The sequence below is a fragment of the Hyla sarda genome, chromosome 2 (assembly GCF_029499605.1).
Source record: "Hyla sarda isolate aHylSar1 chromosome 2, aHylSar1.hap1, whole genome shotgun sequence".
Taxonomy (NCBI): domain Eukaryota; kingdom Metazoa; phylum Chordata; class Amphibia; order Anura; family Hylidae; genus Hyla; species Hyla sarda.
The window spans coordinates 156,790,742-156,817,658 of NC_079190.1; the positions used below are offsets into that span (position 1 = coordinate 156,790,742).

General features: G+C 41.1%; 1 protein-coding gene across 5 annotated transcripts in view; it reads left to right on the top strand.

Moving 5' to 3' along the window:
• The window catches only part of DNAJC3 (DnaJ heat shock protein family (Hsp40) member C3), a 122,626-nt gene that overhangs the window by 87,008 nt on the left and 8,701 nt on the right, over positions 1-26,917 (top strand). For all 5 annotated transcript variants that reach the window (XM_056555604.1, XM_056555602.1, XM_056555603.1 and 2 more), the window contains 6 exons: positions 3,547-3,699; positions 5,218-5,399; positions 8,772-8,891; positions 9,905-10,010; positions 12,358-12,478; positions 25,083-25,215. In XM_056555604.1, the coding sequence (XP_056411579.1) occupies positions 3,547-3,699; positions 5,218-5,399; positions 8,772-8,891; positions 9,905-10,010; positions 12,358-12,478; positions 25,083-25,215 (815 nt within the window). The remainder of the gene's footprint in view (positions 1-3,546; positions 3,700-5,217; positions 5,400-8,771; positions 8,892-9,904; positions 10,011-12,357; positions 12,479-25,082; positions 25,216-26,917) is intronic.

Below are 26,917 nucleotides of genomic sequence, written 5' to 3' on the forward strand. Positions count from 1 at the left end.
TTTCAGTAGCCGGGGCTGCCACTAATAGCCAGCATGTGGCACTCAGCAGTCTGTATTGAGCGGGCTCCGGACTCCTGCCCATTCCATACTCTGCAGGTCCCCACTGTTTTCAGTAGCCAGGGGCCGCCGCTAATAGCAAGCATGCGGCTGGCTATTAACCCTTTAGATCGCCGCTGTCAAAGCTGATATCTGCATCTAAAGGGACCTGTGAATGATCCCTGGTGGGGTGGATCCCCCCCCTGCAGCGAGATCGTGGGCGGGCGATCCATTGTGGAGGTAGCTGGAGGGCTTACCTCAGCTTCCTGCTGTCCCACGGCTCTGTCATTGATAGAGCCTGGCTTGACTAAGCTCTATCAATGGATCACAGATCAATGGAGTTCAATAGAACTCAATTCATCTGTCTGAGGAATCTGATTCCTCTTAAAAGTCTAAAGTGTATAAAAAAAAAAGTTTTATTAAAAGTGTAAAACACACATCAACCCCTTCCATATTAAAAGTTCAAATCACCCCCCTATTCCTATATAAAAACATGTAAACATAATAAAAATATATTTGGTATCACTGCGTGCGTAAAAATCACAATATCGTTTTTGAGACAGAATCGGGATATATCGTCTCCTAAACAGAATCGGGATATATTGTATCGCCAAATTCTTGCCGATTCACACCCCTAATATGTATGGAGACATGGAAGCTTTGTCATGCTAGGGTCACGTATCATTCTGGTGTACATAGGAAAAATGTTTGGTTAAAAATGGATGTAATTTCACAAATTCACTGCAGATGGCGCCAAAACCCAATTTGCCGTACAGTATAGTGTTCTGCAGACTGCTGCAGTGCGTGCCATAGCGATAAGCTGTAGGCTGATAAATCTCTTATTTCCAGTGACCTATAGTGATAACAGGTCTCTATAAGCTGTACTATAGTCACAAATCCAATTATAGCAGCTGTTAAGATTTCTATTTATGAGGGGGGCTGAAAAATCTAATTCTGCCCTTTTATTGTTGGATTTCTTTTATGATTCGCTATATTCCCTCCGGACTAGGAAACCAACTTATTTTGGAAATATTTATCATGAATAAATGATGACGTTTTAATGGAAGTGCTGCCAGTGTTTTACTGTTTGGAGGGAATATTTGCTTGTATGTGGATCATTGGGACATCCCATAGAGAGGGGGCTGAATAATTTTTTGCGCGATGGAACAGATTGCAAAGATTATTTATTGGGCTTTTTCGACTTTTTGATGTGGATTGGCACTTTGTTGTGTAGGGTCACTATCCTAGTTTACTGTCATTTATTGTCTGACATGCCTTATAGGTTACCTTTCCTCTCAGTATGGCCCGTTCCCCCCCCCCCCAAAAAAAAACTTGCGATTACTTGCGGCGGCGGACAGGCATCATATCACGCATGCAGATGCAGGGGCTGGGGCTGGGCTGCCACCAAAATTCAAATGCTATATCAGTGTTTTCCAACAAGGGTGTCTCCAGATTTTGCAAAACTACAACTCCCAGCATGCTTGGACAGCCTTCGGCTGTCCGGGCATGCTGGGAGTTGTAGTTTTGCAAAAGCTGGAGGCACCCTTATTGGAAAACACTATCGTAAGTAATAATAGTGGCGCGGGGAAAGCATAAAAAAACCTGATACTCACCTCCCAGTATCCTCTCTGCTGGTTCCAGGACCTCTCCCGCTTAGCCAATCAGTGGCCGCCCCAGTGTCAGGTCAGTGATTGGCTAAGCAGAAAGGTCCTGTAGGACCCATAGGACATCGGACTGCATAAAGAAAAATGGGATCTGCGGGTTACCAGGGCTAGATAAACATATATTTTTTTTGTTTTTGTTTTGTTTCCCATGCGTTCCTGCACAATATTAATGGGGGGTTTGGGGAGATGTGACATTGAGGAATTGACATAAAATAAGGGGTGGGGATGTGAAAAGGAGTATGGACATAAAATGGGGGAGATGTAAAATGTGGGGTGTGGTTATGAAATGGGGGAGTCAGAAATTAAATGGGGGGATATGAAATGGGGTATATTGGATACAAAATTGGGGAATTTCAGCATTTGTTCTTGAGATCTAAATCACATATTGAAATTGCAATATTTAACTCCATAATCCCAATCGCACATTTTTTCCTAAATCGTGCTTTTCAATTTTTTATTTTTATTTATTATTATTAGTATTTTTTATTTTATCAGTGACACATTGTCGTTGATTTGTCTGGACATGACCATGTAAAGCATCTCGGAGTAAACTATGAAACATTTCAATCATTTTGTTAGCATCTTTGAGCCCATCTTTATTCCGTCTTTGTGCTATTGAACAATAAGATGACCATCTACAGTGTTTTTTTTTCTTTTCTCTGTTTTAACTTCAGTAATACTTTGTCTATTCTGTTTTAAGTTGGCTTTGAGTGGCAGTGGTTTCTAGAGCGCCATCGGCATCCAGGCCTGTCTTCCTCCCCCAGATATCACATCTAAGCTGCTTGTGGCAAAAGGTTTCTTCACCCTTTGAAGTTTAGTACAAGGTAGTCTCTGTGGTGCCCACAACTCCCGGGATGTTCTTTTGCAGCACAACGTAGTAACTCTGCTGAAATATGATAGAAAATATATCCGAATATTACAATGTGTTTTTTTTTTTTTTTCTCTTTAAAGTTCAGGATGTTATTATTAGCATATGGTATCGGAAAGAACTTTGTGTAATAAAGTACATGTTTCTAACACAAACTTTTGAGCTAAAAAATGGCTGCTAGCTTAAAACAATGTGTTTCTGCTGCTGTATAAACTTGTATTATGATTGGAAATATATAAAGTTAAATATAAGTGAAAGACTGGTTCACACGTTTATATTCTCGATGAGGATAAGTCTCTATACGTCAAACACTTTCTGCTATATGCCATACAGCAGAATCCATTTCCCATTGGAATACACTGTAATTTTATCATAAAGCAACATATCCTACAACACTATTCTTTACAGCAAAAATATTTAGTTTGTCTATGTTACACCATAGAAATGTTGACAAGTTTTTATACTAGAAAGGTATATGTAAAAGTAAACACAAAACAGTGTGAACTCAACCAAACTCGTAATTAGAAAACTTGAAGAGATTTATTTTCAGTCAGAAAAAAAGAAAGCTGAGTGACGACTAACATGTTGGTCATGATGTTTGTCACCCACCTTTCCTAGAAAAAGTAGACAAAACCAGAAGGGAAATGTGGCACAGGCACGTCACCTAGAGGGTATACAACACCTGGGCAAGCTTGCAGCAAAGTCTGTGTACTTAGTACCCCCAGGAAAACGAGGGGGTGCCAGCTAAAAGTAAAAAAGTGCAACAAATAGAATTGTTTGAAGAACATGAAAAAAGCTGCACTCTTGCTAAAGATGGAATGATTCTGTAGTGTGAATGGGCCCGTACTGTGTAAAATGTGACCAGACACTTATTATTTTAGGATATTGTCTCCACTAGGTGAATATATTCTCTAGGGTACCTTTATTTATTGTGTCTTTCCACTTCCTGACTTGATCTTTTTGTTATCTTTGTTAAAGCTGAAGTCTAACCCAAGTGATCAAGAGGAGAAAGAAGCCGCCTCACAACTGGCAAAGTCAGATGAACTTCAACGCATGCGCATTCAAGGAATTGCAGCCTACAACCAAAAAGATTACACAACAGCAGAAAGCTTGCTAAATGTTGTCTTAGAGGTAATGGCTGACATGCTCACTGATATTACTACATAAAATGCAAAAGACAAAAGCTTCCTCATGTGACACCATCAGCATAAAAATTTAAAATAGGTGAGCCAAGGGTTAACTCTCCTAAAACGGTTGTGAAAATTCCAGCACAACAAGTATATGCACTTGGTCATTTAAGGCTGCTGCACATTCTTCCTCACACTCCCAAGCGTGAATAATAGATTCCAATACCACTCCAAACTTCACCGAGGATAATGGGCGCTGCCAATACGGTCAAGGGGTGATGATAAAAACTTATTAAAACATGCTACGCGTTACAAAACCAGACCAGTTTCTTCTCCATGCATCTGATGCCTGAAGAAGAAACCCGTCCGGGTTCATAACATGTTTTAATATAGCATGTTTTTATCGCCACCCCTTGAGCGCCTATTATCCTCCGTAGAGTTTGGAGTTGTATTGGAATCTATTATTACTACATGACTGTGTGTGTTTTTATTTTTTTATTTTTTTTTCTGAATTTGTGTTGTGTAATTTAAGACTGCGGAATGACACCAAATGTCCACATAAATGTCCTTCCAGAGTTTACTGCTGCAGGAGATGAGAGTCAGCTGTCAGAGATGGGCAGAAATGGTTTATTACTGTTGCTGGCTTCTTGATCACTGTGCACACGTTGCTCATTGAGGATAAAGATACTTCCATCTTGGTAACCACTGGATAACCACAGGAGCTGTTCGGTCTTAGCAGTCCAAACCACAACTTGCAGCCCCACTCAGAAATATATACCACTTATATATGAAAACAATTGTAATAAAAAGGGGACAAAATCTAGAAGTATGGAAGTGAAACTTTGTGCTGATAAAAAAACAAAAACAAAAAAAGTTACCAACGCTTTTTTTTTTTTTTTTGACAATTACGAGGGATATAAATGATAAAGAATACTTATATAAAGAAAGTCCCATGTATACTAGAACTCAAGTAATGGAATAAAGAGAAAAAAAATAAAGCTTTCAATCCCTTGTGTACCAAAAAAAAGTGTCTCTGGTCATGAAAGGGCAACAGGAAGATGGCGTGGTCTTGAACCAGTTAATATTTATATTTCTTTTTCTTGCATTTTCATGTTAGAGCCAGTAGGCAGCTCACGTCTGGAAACAATCGCAGTCCCTATACTATATCTATCACTTCTTCTGCACTGTAATAGTCTCGGTCTGATTTCTAAGCATCAGCTACTGTGGGTCACCAGAGGAAATGTGAGCAACATTTAGCCAATTCTATTAAGCTAATAGACCTTAAGTGTTTTATGTGCCGAAGTAAAGAAACTCTTTAGAAATCTTGGATTTGTTTATGCCTCAATGTTTTCTCAAGGTCCTTTCCTGATTGTCTCTTATTGATTCTAAGAAATTACTGTAACTGCTTGCAGGATGGAAAGAGTCTGTTTAGTTATTATTGTGCTGATCCTTGTTGTAGATATATGATCAGACATTATTAGCGCTCTGCATAGGTAAATGATGTCTCTATTTTCCCTGTTAGACCTGTGTGTGGGACGCAGAAAGTCGGGAGCTGCGGGCAGAATGCTACATCAATCAAGGAGAGTCAGGAAAAGCCATCAGTGACCTGAAAGCTGCCTCTAAACTAAAGAGTGATAATACAGCAGCCTTTTATAAAGTCAGCCGCATATATTATAATTTGGGGGACCATGAAATGTCTCTCAGGTGAGTCTCTGTTGTTCTGGTTTATTGCACACTTAAGTTTTTTTTTTTGCCAGTTTTATAATTTTTTTTTTTAACATCATGGTTTTAGGATACCTATAACCTTTAACCCCTTCTCAACCCATGACATACATGTTCGTGGCAGACATGACGGGGGCCCGCGGGTCGGGTCCGCGTCATGACCGGGAGATGTCCACTGCTATCAACAGCTGACATCTGCCAGTAATGACTGACTCCGGCGATCGAGCCAAGGTCCGTCATTTAACTGGTTAAATACAAAGATATATACATATCACGGCATTTAAACACTGAATGCCGCTATTCCCTGGTGCTTAGTGGTCCCGTAGCTCCTCTTAGTGTTGGATTTGGGTTGCTAGGGAAGCCCAAGGTTTTTACTCTCTCGGCGTCTTCCCTGGCTTTGTGATTGCGTAGGGCTCATTTAGGTAGCCCTTAGCAATCGAGCACATATTTCATAGATCAATGTAATGCAATAGCATTACATTGATCCATGTAAGCCATCTGATGATGGCTTATGATAGGCCCCTAGGGGGCCAAACAATGTGTATAAAAAAATAAAATAAAAAAAAAGTTATTAAAAGTAGAAAAAGAATACCTCCACCAATAGAAATTCAAATCACCCCCTTTTCCCATTTTTTTTTTTTAAATAAAACACAATGCAAACAAAAAAATACACATATTTGGTATTGTCGCCTGCCTAATTGCCTGAACTATTAATTTATTATGTTTCTGATCCTGCACGGGGAACAGAGTAAATGTAAAAAAAATTCCAAACGCCAAAATTGCTGATTTCTGGTTAAATTACATCCCAAAATTTTTTTTCATAAAAAGTGATAAAAAAAAAACAGAGCTACACAAAAGTGATACCATTAAAAACTACAGCTCATGGCACAAAAAGCAATCCCTAAAACAGCTCTGTAGGTGGAAAAATCCAAAAAGCTACAGGGGTGAGAACATGGTAATGAAGTGTTTTTTTTTTATTTTTTTTTCCCCAAGGTTTTTTTTTTTTTTTTTTTTAAGCAATTAAACGAAACAGAAATTATTCAATTTTGGTATCATTGGAATCATACTGACCCATAGAATAAATATGGCATGTGAGATTTACCGTATTTTGAACTACGAAAAAATTATTGCCCTACAAAATTGTGCAATTCCATTTTTTTTTTTTTAATTTTGCCCTGCATATAATTTTTTTTTTCTGGCTTTGTAATACATTTTATGATGATAAAAAAGTGAATAATTGGAAAGTCCAACTCGTCACGCAGAAAATAAGCCCTAATACAACTTTGTTAGTCAAAAAACTAAAAAGTTATGGGTCTTAGAATGTAAGGAGGAAAAAAAGCATGAGCCAGAAATCTAAATTTGCTGGGTCATGAAGGTGTTAAACTTTCTTGTGAAATGAAAAGAAAGAGCAGCAGTGATAACAATTCCCCCCCCCCCCCCCACACACATTTTGGTACGGTAAATATTTTGTTATATCCTTTCAAATGAAAGAATGATAAACTGCTACAATGTAAAGTAGTACACAGCCTGTATTACAGTGTTTAATGTTACTGTCCCCTCAAAATGACACACAGACATTGTCTAAACCTTGGCAACAGAAGTGAGTACACCCCTAAGAGGAAATGTCCAAATTGGGACCAAAGTATCAATATTTTGTGTGGCCACCATTATTTTCCAGCACGGCCTTTTACCTCTTGGCCATGGAGTTCAGCAGAGCTTCACAGGTTGCCACTAGAGATGAGCGAATTTACAGTAAATTCGATTCGTCCCGAACTTCTCAGCTCGGCGGTTGCTGACTCTTCCTGCATAAATTAGTTCAGCTTTCCGGTGCTCCGGTGGGCTGGAAAAGGTGGATACAGTCCTAGGAAAGAGTCTCCTAGGACTGTATCCACCTTTTCCAGCCCACGGGAGCACCTGAAAGCTGAACTAATTTATGCAGGATAAGTCATCAACTGCCGAACCGAGAAGTTCGTGACGAATCAAATTTACTGTAAGTTCGCTCATCTCTAGTTGCCACTGAAGTCCTCTTCCACTCCTCCATGACAACATCACACAGCAAGGCAGTGTTGGAATACAGTGTTGGAAGGCAGGGGGGATCGTGTTCTGCTTCGATATCACAGTACATGTTGGCCCTTGTGGTTCCTCAATGAACTCCAGCTCCCCAGTGCCAGCAGAACTCACGCAGCCACAGACCATGACACTCTGACCATGCTTGGTCTCATTGGACCACAGGACGTGACTCCAGTAATCCATGTCCTTAGTTTGCTTGTCTTCAGCAAACTGTTTTCAATCTTACTTGTGCTTTGTTTTAGAAGAGGTATCCTTCTAAAATGACAGCCATGAAGACAAATTTGAGGCAGTGTGCAGCATTTGGTCTGAGCACTGACAGGATGAACCCTCACCCCTTCAACCTCTGCAGCAATGCTTGAGGTACTCGCACATCTATAAAACTTCTGGATATGATGCTGAGCATGTGCACTCAAAATCTTTGGTCAACCATGGCAAATCCTGTTCTGAGTGAAACCTGTCATGTGAAACCACCTCTTACCCACTGTGCTGCAGCTCAGTTTCAGGGCCTTGGCAATCTTTTTACTGCCTAGGCCATCTTTATGTAGCGCAACAATTATTCCTCAAGATCCTCAGTTCTTTGCCATGAGGTTCCATGTTAACTAAACCAAATTTACTACATTCACACCTGAAACTTTGGAACACTAATTGGGCCCAATTTGGACATTTGCACTTAAGGATGTTGCCAAGGTTCAGACATTAATGGCTTTGTTTTGAGTTACACAACATTAAACACTGTCATACAGATTGTGCTCTCACTACTTCACATTGGTGCATTTGTGGTCCGTAAAGGTTAATAATTACTGTGAAATTTTAATGGGCACTGTCATTTGCAAAAACTTTTCTATAAAATGTAGATAATTTACTTTATGTATATTTGTAATTTACATTGGTTAAAAGTGTATAATTTTGGATGACAAAAAAGCTGTCCTGTCTGAGACGCCCTGGCTCACAAAGCAGGCTGATTGACAAGCCAGGAGAGTGCACAGAGCCCTGCTTGTCCCGCCCACACTTCCTGTATTTTGCTTTTGTACACCAACACAGGCAGTAGCTGCAGGGACAAGATGGCATTTTTTCAGCCCAAAATATACTCATTTTTTTTATTTCTCTATATTATATAAAAGGTCTTGGAAAATGAGTGTTAATTTCAGACTAAAGAACATGCGCATTTCTTTAGTAACTTTGCTGCCATTTTCAATGCACATGTACATAAAACACTCATTGCTATAATGCTTATTGGTTCTGTAATATATCTAAAACTCTAGAAATATATCTTTCAATTTGCAGTGAAATTCGGGAGTGCTTAAAACTTGATCCTGATCACAAGGATTGCTTCTCCCATTATAAACAAGTGAAGAAGCTGAGCAAACAGATTCAGACTGCTGAAGAACTTATACAGGGCGGAAGGTAAATGTTTTCTTATTGGTGAATGGTACAATAAGGGTATGTTCAGATGATGTGAAGAGTTGTAGATCATTCTCCTTAGAAAATCCACAACTTATTTCAGTACAATGCAGGAGTAAAAATCCAGATAGTTTTTGGAGTATGTTGTTGACCTTCAACTTTACAGAATATTCTAGATGTCACGGATTTGCTGCAGGTTTCTGCCACAGATTTCATGGTTTACATGGTAAAGAGTGACTTCATTTTAGCAGAATCTGCTGGTAACTTGAGTACGGGCCGGATCGATCAGCAGGAAGTGTTGGGCCCCACTCTGGACTTTGCGGAGTGGTCTCGACATCTGTCACGCCCTCTCCCATAGACTTGCATTGGGGGACGATGTCGTGATGTCACGAGGGGAGTGGCCAACCCCCGCAGCGCGAAAACAGTGTTCGGAACATTTACTTCCAAACGCTGCCCAGTGGAGTACCCCTTTTAAAAACTGGATAATGTATTGAAATTAAATTGTGAGAAATTAGAGTCCATGACAAAATCTAATCTAATTCTGCGCAGCAGGTATTAGTATAAATGGGTTTGCATTCATTCTCCTATCTATTTCTTTTTTTTTTTTCTCAGATTTGGAAATTGTAGCTTTGGGTTTACAAATGCATTCTTTTGACTTCTGGCTATATTTTAAGCTATTGTACAGCAATTTAAACATGTGGTTTCATCATAAAGATGAAAAGAGCTTAATGAAAGATCACCATAGGAAGTGGTGCTATGTCGAATATATATGATTATGCGTGACTCTCTGTTGTAATGTAATTGGAGCCCCTTAAATACAATAGTCCATTTTCTACAAACCTCTACAATTGTATATGCTGAATGGAGAAGGATTTGTCTGACAGGCAGTGGATGTATATATCATATTGCAAATAGGTCTTCAGAAAATAGAATAATTTATTTGGTGGTGGTCTGAACATGTAGAGTTAGATGTTCATGAGAATTCTAGATTTAACTCTGAAGGGTTTTTCCTGCAGGTATGAAGATGCCATCAGTAAATATGGAACCGTTCTAAAAACTGAGCCAAATGTCCCTGCTTATGCTGCACTGGTCCAAGAACGTCTGTGTCACTGTTACTCAAAAGTAAGTGATGACCAAGTTGACAAAGGCAGTAGAGAAAAATATTGGTTTGTCTTTAACCCGGAGAACAAGGGTAAAAAAATTAGCAAAGCTAAACCATTTGGCCAATAACCATATTAAACTATTCACTTTTTTGAGCAGATAACTTTTAGTAACTGAGTAATATACTAAAATGTTGGCACCCCTGAAGTATTTCTCACAGAAAAGGATTGCAGTAACACATGTTTTGATATACACGTTTATTCCCTTTGTGTGTATTGGAACTAAACCAAAAAAGGGAGGAAAAAAGCAAATTTGACATAATGTCACACCAAACTCCTGGACAAAATTATTGGCACACAATATTTGGTTGCAAACCCTTTGGAAAAATAACTGCAATCAGTCGCTTCCTATAACCATCAATAAGCTTCTTACACCTCTCAGCCGGAATGTTGGTCCACTCTTCCTTTGCAAACTGCTCCAGGTCTCTCTTATGGAAGGCGCCTTTTCCCTACAGCAAATTTAAGATCTCTCCACAGGTGTTCAATGGGATTTAGATCTGGACTCATTGATGGCCACTTCAGAGCTCTCCAGCGCTTTGTTGCCATCCATTTCTGGGAGCTTTTTGACGTATGTTTGGGGTCATTGTCCTGCTGGAAGACCCAAGATCTCGGACGCAAACCAATCCGTTGGTATCATGATGTCTTGCGCACACATTCAAAACACCCAGTGCCAGAGGCAGCATAACAACCCCAAAACATCATTGACCTCCACCATATGTCACTGTAGGTACTGTGTTCTTTTCTTTGTAGGCCTCATTCTGTTTCGGTAAACAGTAGAATGATGTGCTTTACCAAAAAGCTCTATCTTGGTCTCATCTGTCCACAAGACGTTTTCCCAGAAGGATATTGGCTTACTCAAGTTCATTTTGGCAAAATGTAGTCTTGTTTTTTTTCTGTCTCTGTCAGCGGTGGGGTCCTCCTGGGTCTCCTGCTGTAGCGTTTCATTTCAATTTCGATGGATAGTTCTCGCTGACACTGATGCTCCCTGAGCCTGCAGGACAGCTTGAATATCTTTGGAACTTGTTTGGGGCTGCTTATCCACCATCCGGACTATACTGCATTGACACCTTTCATAAATTTTTCTCTTCCATCCACGCCCAGGGAGATTAGCTACAGTGCCATGGGTTGCATACTTCTTGATGATGTTGTGCACTGTGGACAAAGGCAAATCTAGATCTCTGGAGATGGACTTGTAACCTTGAGATTGTTGATATTTTTACACAATTTTGGTTCTAAAGTCCTCAGACAGTTCTCTTCTCCTCTTTCTGTTGTCCAAGTTTAGTGTGGCACACACAGACACACAATGCAAATACTAAGTGAACTTCTCTCCTTTGTATCTGCTTTCAGGTGTGATTTTTATATTGCCCACACCTGTTACTTGCCCCAGGTGAGTTTAAAGGACCATTGCGTGCTTGAAACAATCATATTATTATTCCACAATTTTGAAAGGGTGCCAATAATTTTGTCCAGCCCATTTTTGGAGTTTTGTGTGATATTATGTCCAATTTGCTTTTTTTTCCTCCCTTTTTTGGTTTAGTTCCAATACACACAAAGGGAATAAGCATGTGTATAGCAAAACGTGTTACTGCAATCCTTTTCTGTGAGAAATACTTCATTTTCTAGAAGAATTTCAGGGGTGCCAACATTTACGGCCATGACTGTAAATCATCTGTTTTTCTCCCTCTCGGCTTGACACCCGTGCTTCTCGTGTACCAGCGTGATACCTGTCACTTTTATATGCTAACAATTTTTATGCTGTAGCAGAATCTACTGTCTTTCTTCACTGTGAGGCAGTGCTGACAGACAGCTGCAGGAGTCTACCACCTTTTTATTGTTGCTTGACATCTGTTTTTGCAAGCAGCCTATGTTGGAACTGCTAATTTTATATTGAGTAAGTGACATAACCATGGTTAGTTATTTAGTCTTTGTGTGTTTTATCATTTTGTGCATTTTCTGTTTATAATGAGTTAGATAAAATAGTTTAACAATGGTAAGAGGAGTAGGAGAGAGCACTAAATAGTGAATTTAACCTTTTGATATCTTCCACTTAACATTCCAGTCTGCTTTACAATGAATGTTTGTGGTTGTATGTTTTTTTTTTTTTTTTTTTTCAGCATTGATGTCATGGTGGTCATACACTTACAAAACAGATCCTTTCACATGTTGCATCTTACCAATGAATATAACTTTCATCATTGCACATTTCTCCTTTTGCCTCCACTAAGGGACTTACTTTGAATGCATAATGCATTTATGTGATGTCGCATTCAATATATGAAAAAAATACATTATATTCTTACTCCTTCCAGAACCAGCAGCCTACTGAAGCCATTAAAGAATGCACAGAATTCCTACAGGTTGAACCCAATAATGTCAATGCTTTGAAGGACCGGGCAGAAGCGTACATACAAGAAGAAATGTATGAAGAAGGTAATTTATCTTCTAGCACTTTTTTATTTTGTTACTGTCTTTTATGACTATAAATTCTTATGATAACTAGTTATCGCTGATCCAGGGGTAGGTAATAATTCCTGGAAAGGTGGGGGTACAACCACTGGGACCACTACCTGTTGCTAAAATGGAGGTCCAGTGTCCTTTGTTTGAATGGATCCGTTTTTGAGCAAGCTCTCTGCTGCTACATGTAAAGATTATGGGACTTATGGAGATAGCTGAGCCCTGTAGTTTGCCATAGTCCCACAGATGTTGAATCGAGTAGCAGCGCACATATTCTCTGGCTGATCCAGTTAGAGAACATGGAACCTTTATTTTAACGGTTAGTGGGGATTCCAGTGGTCTGACCCTAATGATTCAATAGTTATCACCTGTCCAGGGTATCATGTATTACAAGAATACCCATTTAATATATCAGTAAAATTTATATGCACAGTCAGATAAATAAGTGAAGACCCGCAGGTGGCTGTGCAGGTACTTTCCCACTCTGAGATGATGATCTGGGTTACAAGTTATCCCAGACATTTCCTCAGGTTCCTAATTTCTTCCCTTTAAAGAGGTTGTACAGTGAAAGTTATGTTATCACCCTGTCTTTATTGAGGCGTGCGTGCGGTAGACTGCACACGCTCCATTAAAGAGTACCTCTTATGATTTTGTTAAATTTTATGATCCTCTCAGTTCACTGCCCCCATCATGATAAACCACCCCCTGCCTTTTATTTTTATATTGTTGTTTAGTTCTCTACCTTGATATTGCTCAGTCTCAGTCAGATTCACAGACTGGGAAGGGGTGTTACCCAGCAGGCGTGACATCATCTGAAGCCATACAGGGGAGAACTTCCTCCCTCACTCTGCTACACACAGCCCAGAGCAGATGGGATAAGGCAGCACCCCCCCTCAGCACTCCAGACTGCATTTCCCCCTCAGAGATGAGGGGAAAATCTCCTCTGAACAAGTAGGGAGATACCTAATGGCAGCTTAAACACAAATAAAACATAGAAAACTTCATATATATATATATTTTTTTTAAATCAAAGTACATTAGAAAGATTTTTTATTTACCGTAGGGAGTGCAATAGCAAAATTAGTTTTAATGATAGTGCCCATCTAATTTCTATAGGAGTGCCAAAAAGACCAAAGTACAGCACTTGGGCATACTTGGTAATAATAAATCACATATTCACAAGAAGTATATTATGTTTGTGTCGGTAAACAATACAGACAAAAATGGGCCTGGCTAAAGAGTTTGTATGTTCTTTCATTGGAGCAAGGGAATGTAAGCGGCTGTCGGATACCTAGCATTGCTTGTTGCTGATGGATGAATAGAATGGCATACCGTGTCTGAAACCACGATTCTCCTCAAAGCAATGTGAGGGCCTGCTCGTCCCACCATCAGTGGGAATAGCCTAAAAAGTTCCACTCTGTAAGTGCTAATTTTGCTGACTGAGGCTGTAAATACCGTACATAAACATGTTACTTGAGAACATGCGCGGAATAATTTGTAGTTCTTAATATACAAAAGGCAGCAGATGGTTTGATAATCCAGGCATATACAGATGTATCTACACTAAGTCAACACGTAGAGAAAAACAGATGACACACTCACAGGTCCAGGAAACCAATTTGCAGCTTTATTCAGGAACTAGCAGGGCCGCATACACAATGAGGGGCTGGATGAAGCGTCACCTATGACGTGAAACGATTTGTTGCCCTACTGCACACTCCCCACACCTGTGATCGACTCGCCCTTGTTTCCTGACCCTAGGCTGTATTGGAACGTTACCTGCATTGTGTGTGCTGCCGTGCTAGTTCCTGAATAAAGCTGCCGTTTGGTTTCCTGGATCGGTGAGTGCGTCATCTGTTTTTCTGTACATGTTGACTTCTCGTCAAGACTCCCTTCCGCACGTTTTACTGTATCTACACTAATCTTATCTCTGATTTGGTTAAGGATTCCAATTACTCATGAAACCAATTCAACACAATATCACAACATGCTATCAGGACACTTAAAATATTTCATGTTGAGATCACAAATCGACAAACAAAGCATATACATGTTGGTGACAGAATGTCACCATGTAATGTTGTTGTAAAAAAATGGTAATCTAACACCGTACATCTCGGGAGATGTTCAGTTTAGGGGAAAGTAAAAATAGAAAAAAAGGCATCTTTATGTTAGTTAAAGGGATATTCCAGGATTTTTTTATTTGACTGTACAAAATGTCATGCCAGGTTTTCCCAGGTTGCAGTGCGGCCCGAAACATGACATCACTAGTCAGGTGTTGAAAGGAAGCTGGTCTTCTTCAATGGGTGAAGCGACCACTGGGAGGGGAATTGTAGCTCAGGGGAATTGTAGCTCAGGTGTGCTTCAATGAGTAGGGTGACTGATGTTTGGGAGGAAGAAAAGTGACCTTACACTTACAAGCAAGGGATTCTGGGACTTGCAGTTAGAAACAGGGACCTCCAACAGAAATTATCCATTTAACAAAAAAATAAATGAAAACAAGAAGCAGCAGCATTATGGTGGACTCATAACACAGCCATTTAGCCCCAAGACAAAAACGGATCCTTAAGCATGTCCATTACTGTCTGGCAGGTAAGTACTGAAGTCACCTTATGGTGGATAACCCCTTTAATATAACCTCTACTGCAGCTTCTGATGTGGGTAGAGATATAAGCACACCATACACCTAGAGCAGTGTTCTCCAACAGGAGTTGCAAAACGGCTGTCCGGGCATGCTGGGAGTTGTAGTTTTGCAAGAGCCATACTGTTGCAAGAGCCTTTTTCTGTTAACAACTCCCTTACACAACACCTTGTCATCCTTGTTTGTGTGTCTGTGTTATGAGGGTATCGTACTGCTTCTCGTTGCCACCAGGGACCTGATCCTTGATGTTGCAGGAAAAGGTTAAATCTCCCGGCCCGCTAGAAATGCTAATGAGAAAGATGTCTTATTGACATTTGAATTTTAAGCTGATTGATTCTCGTTAGGTAAATTGTGACGGGCTGACTCCGGGGGATTGTGCGCATAATGCCACATCGTATTTGTGCATAATGGATCTTTATTTGGCTCCCTGCCTGCTTCTGCTGCTTGTATGCAAGCCATGTCTAATATTTAGTCTTGTAAGTTAACTACGCAAGGATGCCACTTCTCCAAGTTTTAAAGGTATATTGTTCATTCTGTCAGCAGGGAAAAGCTGAGTGAGCGCTTATTAATATTATCAGCCAGTACAATAAGTTTCTTTATAAATGATTCCCGCTGGCTCTGGCTGATATATATGTCATCTTCTCTGCCACTAAATCAAGTCAAGAAGATGTTTATACGGGGACTCCCGGTCTAGCACCCACCGGCCGCGCTCTGCTTTGAGAAATAGGCATGTAAGTCAGGATAAGAGGGGATTTATGTCACCTTCAGATTATTCTCACAGAAATAACCTCTCAAATTGTGAATTATTACAGAGGTGATCACAAGATTTTTTTTTCTTGGCGCTTCTGAGAACTAGATAAAAAGGATCAGCATAGTTGAATTTATTATTTGTGATCCCAAGTTCTATACTCTTCCCTCTGTCCATGTTCCCAGACGTAATATATCATCTCTTTTGGAGCTCTAATAAGGAGGTGGGTAATATACTGTTAAATATATGTTGAAATATTTTATAGAATACTCCACTGTTAATCCTTGTTCAAGAGTACTATTCTCCTGTATTGTACATATGTTTCCCTGATAGCACAAGGCTCATTCTTTTTGGTAAACCGTTTAGAAAACTAGTTAAACGTTCTAGTTTCTGAGGGTGATGTTTTGTTTGTGTTAAAGGGGTTATCCACAAGGTGATTGTAGTATTTGCCTGCCAGACAATAATGAACATGCTTAGGAAGGATGGCTATGTTGTGAGATTACCGTAATACTGGGGCTAGCTTTTTGTGAACTCCTGTTGGAGTTCATTCCCTTTAAACTACAAGTCCCCTCATTCCTTATTTGTAAGTTTTGAGGTCACTTTCCTCCCTCCCACACATCAGCCACCCCACCCATTGAAACACAAATGAGCTGCAATCTATTCAAAAGACCAGTGTTTTCTAACCAGGGTGCCTCCAGCTGTTGCAAAATAAAATTAGTTGCAGAATGATCTCCTTCCCACCCAGTGGTTGCTCCAACCATTGAAGCAGGACAGGTTCCCTGTCATCACCTGACTAGTGATGAAATGTCCACGCCGCACCGTCACACACAGGTACAGACACTATATTATGAACTATGCTAACTTTACAGCCCCTGTAGCATAGTCAAATAAAAGAAAATCCTGGAATAGCCCTTTAAACTGGATTGCATCTTTTTGATTAAAGTGTACCTGTCATTTAAAAAAAAAAATAAAAATTATGCATAAGGCTACATATGCTTTTAAATGGAAGGGCCATCCACCCCCCTCCCCATATCTCACCCACTGCCCTAAGTGTAAGCTAATTGATGCAGATTTATGGCACTGTATATGGGAGTGTACGGGAGTACAGCAGCTTTGGGAGGGTATGAGACGATATGTCTATGACGTCTGGGACCACGACTTCCCGCTCACACCTGAACTTTACCTGTTCCATTTTCTTCCTCCGACAGCTTCTGACCCACCTGACAGAGGTAAATTGCACAGGGGTATTCATCTAGTGTTCCTGGTGACGAAACAGTGTCTCTTACGACATTGGCTTGTACCAACTGTCCCGACCTTGACAGAATGGATGAGGTTCATGTGGTACTACATAAGGAGTTACTGCTAGCAATTAGAAATTCGGAACTACATGCCAAATCCTTTTTTGCTAAATGGCGTAGATACTTACAACATTTGCCTGATGAAAGTGAAAGGCTCAGGATTGTAACACATTTTAAATCATCGGCATGGTACTCTATAGAACGGTTAAAGGGCTCCTTAGGAAATCTGGAACTACCCGCATAAGTGTCCGCCCATTTAGCGCATTAGCATCCTAGCTATTATCGGGGTCACAGGTCGGGACGTACAGATTTAATACCTGGTCACTTAGCTGATTGATAGGAGGACAACATCCAAAGCCTGGCAGGGTCTGACTGAGATGTAGACACGTGAGGAAACAGAAATTGTTGTGAGAGATTAGGTTGGGTCATGTTATATGTTATGTTTTATGGTAACAGTTCTTTGCATTGATGGTATACTGCAACTTACTGGCTAGACGTTAAAAGACGGATGTTAAATGCTCTTACATGTCTCTACATTTCTGTAATATTGTAATTCTATTTTATGACATGTCTTATGCAGCATTGCTACGGTTGTATGTTATCTGATGCACTTTGCTTCTATGAATAAAATGTTTTGAAAAAAAAAAAAAAAACTTTGGACATGTCCTAGGGACATGTCAAAAGTTTTGATTGGTGGGTAACATAGTAACCTAGAAACAGACCTCTGCCGCTTAGGAGAACGAGCCGGGGGAAGTATGTGCTGCTGCGTGCTCTTCTTCCTGCAAACAACCCCTCCCGGTGTCACATAATTGAGACACTTCCATAAACTTAGTGGGGCACATTTATTAAGGTATTATGACCCTTGATAAATGCGCCTTAGCACTTTTTTGTGCGACTTTTGTGGGTAAGCAAAAAGTTACAACAGCCCTACCTAAGCAATTTCACTTTTCACTTTGCAGTATTCAGGTATTTATGATGTGCGAAAGTCACACGTAGGCAAAAAAAGTTGCAAACCCCCTTCAAAAAGTCACAAGTCTTCTCTAGGTCTGACCTGGAGTACAAAACTCCCGTATGTGAGCAAATTAAAAAAAGTCACAAAAAAAATCTCAAGTCTCAGCTGCGACTTTTTTGCTTTGCTTATATGCTCCATATTTATTAACCCCCTGTGATAGTATGATAAATATGTAGCACATAAGCAAAACTAAAGCAAAAGAAAATGACTTCAGAACTTGCTTACCAATGAGAACAATGCTAAATGTCCACCAGTGAGTTTGTCTCAATAACTTGACACTGAGTCAGGAAAGAACGCTGTAAGCACGGAATTCTTCTGGCCCGTGTTCCTGAGCGGCGGTGATCTGAAACCCGCAGATCAAGATGTTAGAGGTTTGTAATCTTCATTTAGAATATTCCTACTGTTCAGCTGCTACTCAGGGAAAGATAAGATAAACCAATCTCACAAACGTTCTGTTCTCTCAGGGTTACAATTAGCAGCAGGAAGGGGGAGATTTATCAAAACCTGTGCAGCGGTAAAGTGGACCACTTGCCCATAGCAACCAATCAGGTTGCTTCTTTCATTTTTAAGAGGCCCATTCAAAAATGGAAGAAGCGATCTGACTGGTTGCTATGGGCAACTGGTCAACTTTTTCCTCTGCACAGGTTTTGATAAATCACACTAAAAGGGTGGAGAGAAGGGAGAGAATCCTTGTAGGACAGCTCACACAGGCTGTAGATGGAGAGAAAGTCAAATGGAATACAGTTTGCAGGGGATAAACGTACAGGTGAATCTCAAAAAATTACAATGAACTTTTGCACGATATTCTAGTTCATTAATGCAACTTAAAAGTAAAGGAAGCATGAAGTGCTCCAAAATCCCCTGGTAAACGGGTGCGTTCACCCTGGACTTAATGAAGCATAGTGGACCAACACCAGCAGATGACATGGCTCCCCAAATTATATAATATATTGTTTTTTTTTAAGGTTTTCATGAGCTGTAAGCCATAATCATCACAATTATGAAAATCACGGCTTGATCTATCTTGTTTTGCATATAATGAGTCTCTCTCATATATTAGTTTTACTTTTTAAGTTGCATTACTGAAATAAATGAACTTTGCACAATATTCAGATTTTTAGAGTTTCACCTGTATGGACTGTGCAGAGAAAGTAGAGCTTGCACAGCAAGCTGTAGACGCACAAATATAATAAAGGCCAATGCGGAAAATGTTTCTTTGCACTGTAATAAGTACAAAGTAAGAATAAAAAAGTAGCTTATCAAAGGAGTGCAAGTAAATATTTCTTTTAATTGCATAATAAGAGGATAATGGAGCCCATCTTGTGTAATGGGTTGGACTGCATGCCGAGCTAGGAGTGAAGCACACTGCTGTAAGATCCCAACAAATCTCAACTTTTGACATGTCTGTGTAACTTAACCCCTTAACGTCAATGGACGTAAATGTACGTCATGGTGCCGTGGTACTTAATGCACCATGACATACATTTATGCTCCGCCATGACCCCGAGCACCGGACCGGACCTATCAGAAGCCAGGGACCCGCCGGTAATGGCAGACATCCGCGATCGTGCGGATGTCTGCCATTAACCCCTCAGATTCCGTGATCAATACAGATCAAGGCATCTGCGGCAGTGCGTTACTTTAAATGGATGATTGGATCACGCGCAGCACTTCAGCGGGGATCCGATCATCCAGCATGGCAGCCGGAGGTCCCCTCACCTGCCTCCGGCTGTCTCCCAGGGTCTTCTGCTCTGGTCTGAGATGGAGCAGACCAGAGCAGAAGATCACCGATAATACTGATCAGTGCTATGTCCTATACATAGCACTGAACAGTATTAGCAATCAAATGATTGCTATAAATAGTTCCCTATGGGGACATAAAGTGTAAAATAAAAAGGTAAAACGTCAGTTTTTCCCATTTTACCACCAAAAAAGTGTAAAAAAATTAAATAAAATAATTAATACACATATTTGGTATCACTTCGTATATAATATATTGTTAGTTATCCCGTACGGTGAACGGCGTAAACGTAAAAAGATTTTAAAGTTCAAAAAATTTATAAAAAGTAAAACCTAGGTAAAAGTGGTACTGATAAAAAGAGTATCATGGCGCAAAAAAAGTAGCCCTCATGCCGCCCCATATACGGAAAAATGTGAAAGTTATAGGTGGTCAAAATAGGGCAATTTCAAACATACAAATTTTGTTAAAATGGTTTGAGATTTTTTGGGGGTATCATTTTAATCGTATTGACCCACAGAATAAAGAAACTTCCTGATACAGACAGCAGATGTCAGCAGAGAGCACTGTGGACAAGACAAAAAAAATTCAAAAAGTATAGAATTTTCTCTGTAGCATACAGCTGATAAAAAGTACCGGAAGGGTAAAGATTTTTTTAATAGAAGTAATTTACAAATCTACAATTCCAAATGTAGAGAAAAAGAAAGCTCCGGCACAGCTCAGTGCTAAACAGTCTAATGGTCCTGATATAAAGTGTCCGGTGAGTGTGAACTGTGTCAGGTATAGGTGGTGCTGCACGTGGTGATAAAGTCAAATCTTCTCCAAAGAACAAAGAAACGGAGCACTCACCTCCAAATTGCGGACACAGATGCAACTTTTGAGACTCACAGATTACAGGACACATGAGGACATCAGCGGGAGGGCAGGTAGATGGAAGACACAAGCGGGGGTATTCTCACATCACAGCGGGCGACAGCACTGTATCGCGCCTTGGCGCTTCTCTTTGGAGAAGATTTCAATTACAAATCTGTTTAACTTTCTGGCACCAGTTGATTTAAAAAAAAATTCCACCGTAGTACCCCTTTTAAGGCCTAAATGGGCCTGGTCCTTAAGGGGTTAAAGGAGTGCTCTGGGATTTAAAATTGTTTGATACTGTAAAAAAAAGGGGGAAGCATACCAGCAATAGGCTGAGTGGCAGTGGGAAATTTTCGGTCCTGGCACCAGGAAGAAGACCAGTGCTGGGGCCGAAAACGTCACACTGCCGCTCAGCCGATTGTTGGCAGAGTGCAGTATGACTCACTGGCAACAAGGAGGAGGATCGCTGCAGAGGCCAGAATGGTTCACTACAGGTGTGTGTGTTTTTATTATTATTATTTTTTTTTTTTTACTGCAGGCGGTATTACACAAAATGTTTACATCCTGGAGCACCCCTTTTAATACAGGGCTTGACAAATCATGTCCACCAGGTAGCCATGGCAACTAAGAATTTTGTGGTGGTGTCCATGTTTTTGTTTACCCTTTTTCAATGAGTTAACCGGAAGTTTTGGGAAGCCTCACTTTATGGGAATCACCAATAGTCCGGGCTAGCTAACGGACACCTATACCCTTGGTGTCAACGTACTAGGGAGCCAGTGCACAGTACCTGTGAGACATCAGTCCCCCATAATTCACTCGCCGTCATCTGTGTTGGGTGAGGGCATAGCACCACACATACTTTCCTTACGCGACATATGTCATTGTGAATTTTACCTCCAAAAGCTATTCTATTGTGGAACATTTACAGGTTCCCTAGAGACATTTATTTATGTCAAATATATTGCAGAGAGCTATCCTATTGCGGATTTTTATTTTACAGGTCCATTAGAGACATTTTATACATCTATAACAGTTTACGATATGTATTGCAATGTATCATCTATATGTAATAAAAGTATAACAAAGCCTAATTATAGCAGCGTGCACTGTAGAAGTCTATGCTTTCTATGATACAATTAGTTTGCTTTGCATAGTGCTATCTATTTCGATATATTGTATTTTTTATATATCATTGCAATTTTTTTTCTTTCAATAGTTTTTTTTTTTATTGAATTTTACCATAATAGAAAAACATATATAAAGGACAGACGCAGCTGTCAACTTATTATTTTACAATAACAAACACAGCGAATATTTGTTTGCTGTATATAGGTAGACTTCGTTGTCGATTCAATCTTGTATATCATTGCAATTTATTTCTGGTGGTCATATCCATATGCTTACAGTTTATTTTATAAATACATTAAAGGGGTACTCTGGTGGGGAAAAAAATAAGTTAAATCAACTGGTGCCATGAAGTTAAACAGATTTGTAAATTACTTCTATTAAAAAATCTTAACCCTTTCAATACTTTTTAGCAGCTGAATGCTACAGAGGAAATTTATTTTCTTTTTTTTTTTGTGTTGTCCACAGTGCTCTCTGCTGACACCTGATGCTCATATCAGGAACTGTCCAGAACAGGAGAAAATCCCCATTTCAAACCTATGCTGCTCCGGACAGTTCCTGACATGGACAGAGGTGTCAGCAGAGAGCACTGTGGACAAGACAAAAAAGAAATTGGACAGTGGCGCTGATTTGTAGTATCGTGATGTCACTACTCCACCCCTGTGTGATGTCATGCCCCTATGGGAGAGGGCTCCCATAGACTTGCATTGAGGAAGCAGGATGCCACACCGGGGCGGAGTTGTGATGTCTTGATACTCCGGCCTCATAGTCGTGACCCTTCAGACACGGAGCCTCCAGCGCTCTGTGCAGCGGACACAAGTGGGTGCTGCATGAGAGATTACGGGGGTCTCGCACAATCAGACATCTTATCCCCTATCCTTTGGATGTCTTAAGGCTGGAGTACCCCTTTAAAGCTGCATGTTGGCACAGTGTCTGGTTGCTACTCACCCTTGATGGTCTTATCAGTCCATATAACAAGATGTCACGGTCTGCCCATCTAGTGCTTGTTTCTCTAGTATAGAACTGTCGGGCAGTATGTAGATGGCCCAGACTGCAGTAATAGAATCCTTTCCACATGTTAAACCTTTCCCTCTGAATGCTAACATGACCGCAGATGGAACATAACTATGCGCTTTTATTCTTCCATTACGTCTCCAAAGTACAAATGAAGTTGTGGATTCCTACAGCGCTTCTAAGTAACTGGACAGTATATTAACTTGTCAGCAGCAGGTAGGGGAGTGTTATGACAAAGTGGTGAATGTCAGCGAGAGCATCTGCTTATCTACACCTGATGGCGAATACGATTTTTTATTTTATTTTTTTTTGCTCTGCAGTTTATCAAGCCACTTGTTGGCTGAGAAACAGATGTATTTATAGGTATTGCTTGAAGCCTCCCAGGAAAGCTAAAGTATGACACTGATACATGTTGATGTTGTTCCGGCACATACAAATAGCTTCCACTCCAGAAATTCAGATGTTGTGTTTTTTAGTAGACTTTGTTTTTTTTCTTATTACCGGGATTTCAGATGTAATGTTTGCAGATTCATGTATTCATGTCATATACTTTAGGACAGATTTGCACTGAGCTGTCAAGTGTCTAAGTAATATAAATTGGTTGGCACCTCCTGCTGTCTTGCCGGGAAACGGCACAAAAGACAAATGTAACACTTGCTGAGAGGGAACATCTGCTTGGAAATCATCGGACTCAAATACTTTGTCTTACTTAAGACACCTTGGAGTCGTAGACCTAAAATAGAACTCTGCGACTGAGTGGAGAGATGTTGGTGGCGTGTCACATAGTAGACGACAAAATACTGGGGCATATTGAGGATTTGTATCAAATGTCACAATTATTTTGTTTCCGAGGGAGAGAAATGTGCAAACTGTATGCATAGTCTATAGCAGTGTTTCCCAATCAATGTGTCTCCAGCTCTTGTAAACTACAACTCCCAGAAGGATTTCTGGGCATGCTGGGAGTTGTAGTTTTGCAACAGCTGAAGGCACAATGGTTTATAGACTGGTCGGCCAGTGCCTCTTATTTCTTGATAAGAGAATTGGCTACATGTGCTATAACAGGAGGGGTACTGCAGGAAGGAAGGGGGGGAGGGTGTTCTGCAGGAAGGAAGGGGGGGAGGGTGTTCTGCAGGAAGGAAGGGGGGGGAGGGTGTTCTGCAGGAAGGAAGGGGGGGGGAGGGTGTTCTGCAGGAAGGAAGGGGGGGGGAGGGTGTTCTGCAGGAAGGAAGGGGGGGGGAGGGTGTTCTGCAGGAAGGAAGGGGGGGGGAGGGTGTTCTGCAGGAAGGAAGGGGGGGGGGAGGGTGTTCTGCAGGAAGGAAGGGGGGGGGGGAGGGTGTTCTGCAGGAAGGAAGGGGGGGGGGAGGGTGTTCTGCAGGAAGGAAGGGGGGGGGGAGGGTGTTCTGCAGGAAGGAGGGGGGGGGAGGGTGTTCTGCAGGAAGGAGGGGGGGGGGAGGGTGTTCTGCAGGAAGGAAGGGGGGGGGGAGGGTGTTCTGCAGGAAGGAGGGGGGGGGGGAGGGTGTTCTGCAGGAAGGAAGGGGGGGGGGAGGGTGTTCTGCAGGAAGGAAGGGGGGGGGGAGGGTGTTCTGCAGGAAGGAAGGGGGGGGGGAGGGTGTTCTGCAGGAAGGAAGGGGGGGGGGAGGGTGTTCTGCAGGAAGGAAGGGGGGGGGGAGGGTGTTCTGCAGGAAGGAAGGGGGGGGGGAGGGTGTTCTGCAGGAAGGAAGGGGGGGGGGAGGGTGTTCTGCAGGAAGGAAGGGGGGGGGGAGGGTGTTCTGCAGGAAGGAAGGGGGGGGGGGAGGGTGTTCTGCAGGAAGGAAGGGGGGGGGGAGGGTGTTCTGCAGGAAGGAAGGGGGGGGGGAGGGTGTTCTGCAGGAAGGAAGGGGGGGGGGGGGAGGGTGTTCTGCAGGAAGGAAGGGGGGGGGGGAGGGTGTTCTGCAGGAAGGAAGGGGGGGGGGGGGAGGGTGTTCTGCAGGAAGGAAGGGGGGGGGAGGGTGTTCTGCAGGAAGGAAGGGGGGGTGTATTGAAGTGGGGGGGGGTCACCCACTAAGCTGGAACTGGCACTGTCACTCTCATAAAGGCTTCAGGATTGCTTTGCTTCTGATATAACTTGGGGGGTATTAAGTGTTCTTACTACTTCTGGCTTTTTTTTCAGCTATTCGGGATTATGAGACCGCACAGCAAAACAGCGAAAATGATAAACAGATCAGAGAAGATCTAGAAAAAGCACAAAGGCTTCTCAAGCAGTCACAGAAAAGGGATTACTATAAGATCCTGGGGGTAAAAAGGTATGTTCCTTATTCCTTCTGGGCAGATAATGGATGTTTTAGACATTTTCCTATTGAATCACTGGAGGGGGAAGCTGTTGCATGTTTAGTGAGGCTTTCTCCAATATAGTTTTCCCATGAAATGTATTTTCCAGAAAGCTTCCCAGTTTCCTATGGTATACCAAAGCTGAGCGTACTGTTAGCAAGCTGCTTACTGTTCTAAATCTACCATACAAAGATTCATATGTATTCGGATAATAAACAAGGCCATATTACTCTGTATTGGTTTATCTGTTTTGGGTTGTGTCACCTATCTTTTGCTTAATTTCAAGAAAGCAATATAGGGCATGTGCAGTGCCGCACCATTAAAAGTCTGTGGAACTGGTGGAGACAACCGAATACAGTGCCTGGATGTTCTGTCAGACCATTGGACATTAAATGGAGCAGCAAGATGCATGTTTGGCCTCAACTTCAATCTGCTTCTTTCTGGGGTCATAGAGTGAGGAGGAACAACGGCTTCAGATCGAGAGGGGCCCTTAGTGATCAGATATTTATCACCAATATTGTAGATAGGGATATTTCATCTGTTACTCAAGTAATGTATTTCCATGGAAATCCTCTGTAACTCTATGCCTCCCTATGCATAAGCCGCTTCTTCGCTACTGTTAGATCTTCAGTTCCTGCTGCGTTCCTGTTCTTCTTGCTTCTGGTGACGTTTTGCTCACTCAGCAAATCACTGATTGGGCAGTTTCTTCGTATCCCTGCAGCGGGGACCAGAAGATGTGACAAAGGTGGGGGGGAGAATGTATCACATAGATTTATTTATTTTTAACTGATGCAATCTGTTTCTATTTTCTCGTTTTGTAATTATTATTATTATTATTTTTTTTCCATACAATATTATGGGAGCAGCTGTCTTGCCTGTGCTGTTTTTTTTTTAACAACATTTAGAGAGATGCTTTACAGTAAGCCACATGGACATAGACAACAATGAATGGGAAAGGTTACTGGGCATGCTTTGTGATGCTTGCAGAAGTCATTCCTCTGTTTTTTGTTTTAGGCTTAGTGGTCAGAATGTAAACTGCAAGATTTCAGGATTATTTTATCTATTTAGATAGATAGATAGTAAAATGTTTAACTATATTTAAATAATAGGTCATTTTGTGATGACACGTTCCCTTTTTAAGCAATAGATTGTTGTGGCAAACCCCTTTTTAAATAAAACTACTTGTCAAGATACATGTCTAAAGTTTTGATCGGTCAGGGTCTGGGTGTTAAGACCACCACCAGTTGCTAGAACGATGCAGGAGAAGCGGTCGGCTAAGCACTTCTCTCCTCTTTACCGCTGCAGGGGATGAGCTCAATAGACTTATCATAAAGGGGATATCCAGCAATAGAAAAGAGCTAATCTCCAAAAGCAACACCACACCTGTCCTCATGATGTATGTGGTATTACAACTTTGCTCCATACACTTCAATGGAACTGAGGCGCAATACCACACACAACCTGAGGACAGGTGTGGTGCTGTTTTTGGAAGACATCTCCTATGGGAGCTATACACTGGAAAAAAAAGTGTAAAAAAAAAGTTTATGTGATTTAACACTTTCCCTAATAAAAGTTCAAATCACCCCCCTTTTCCCATAAAAATAAACAAACATGTAAATAAAAATAAACATATGTGGTATCGCCATGTGCGTAAATGTCCAAACTATAAAAATATAT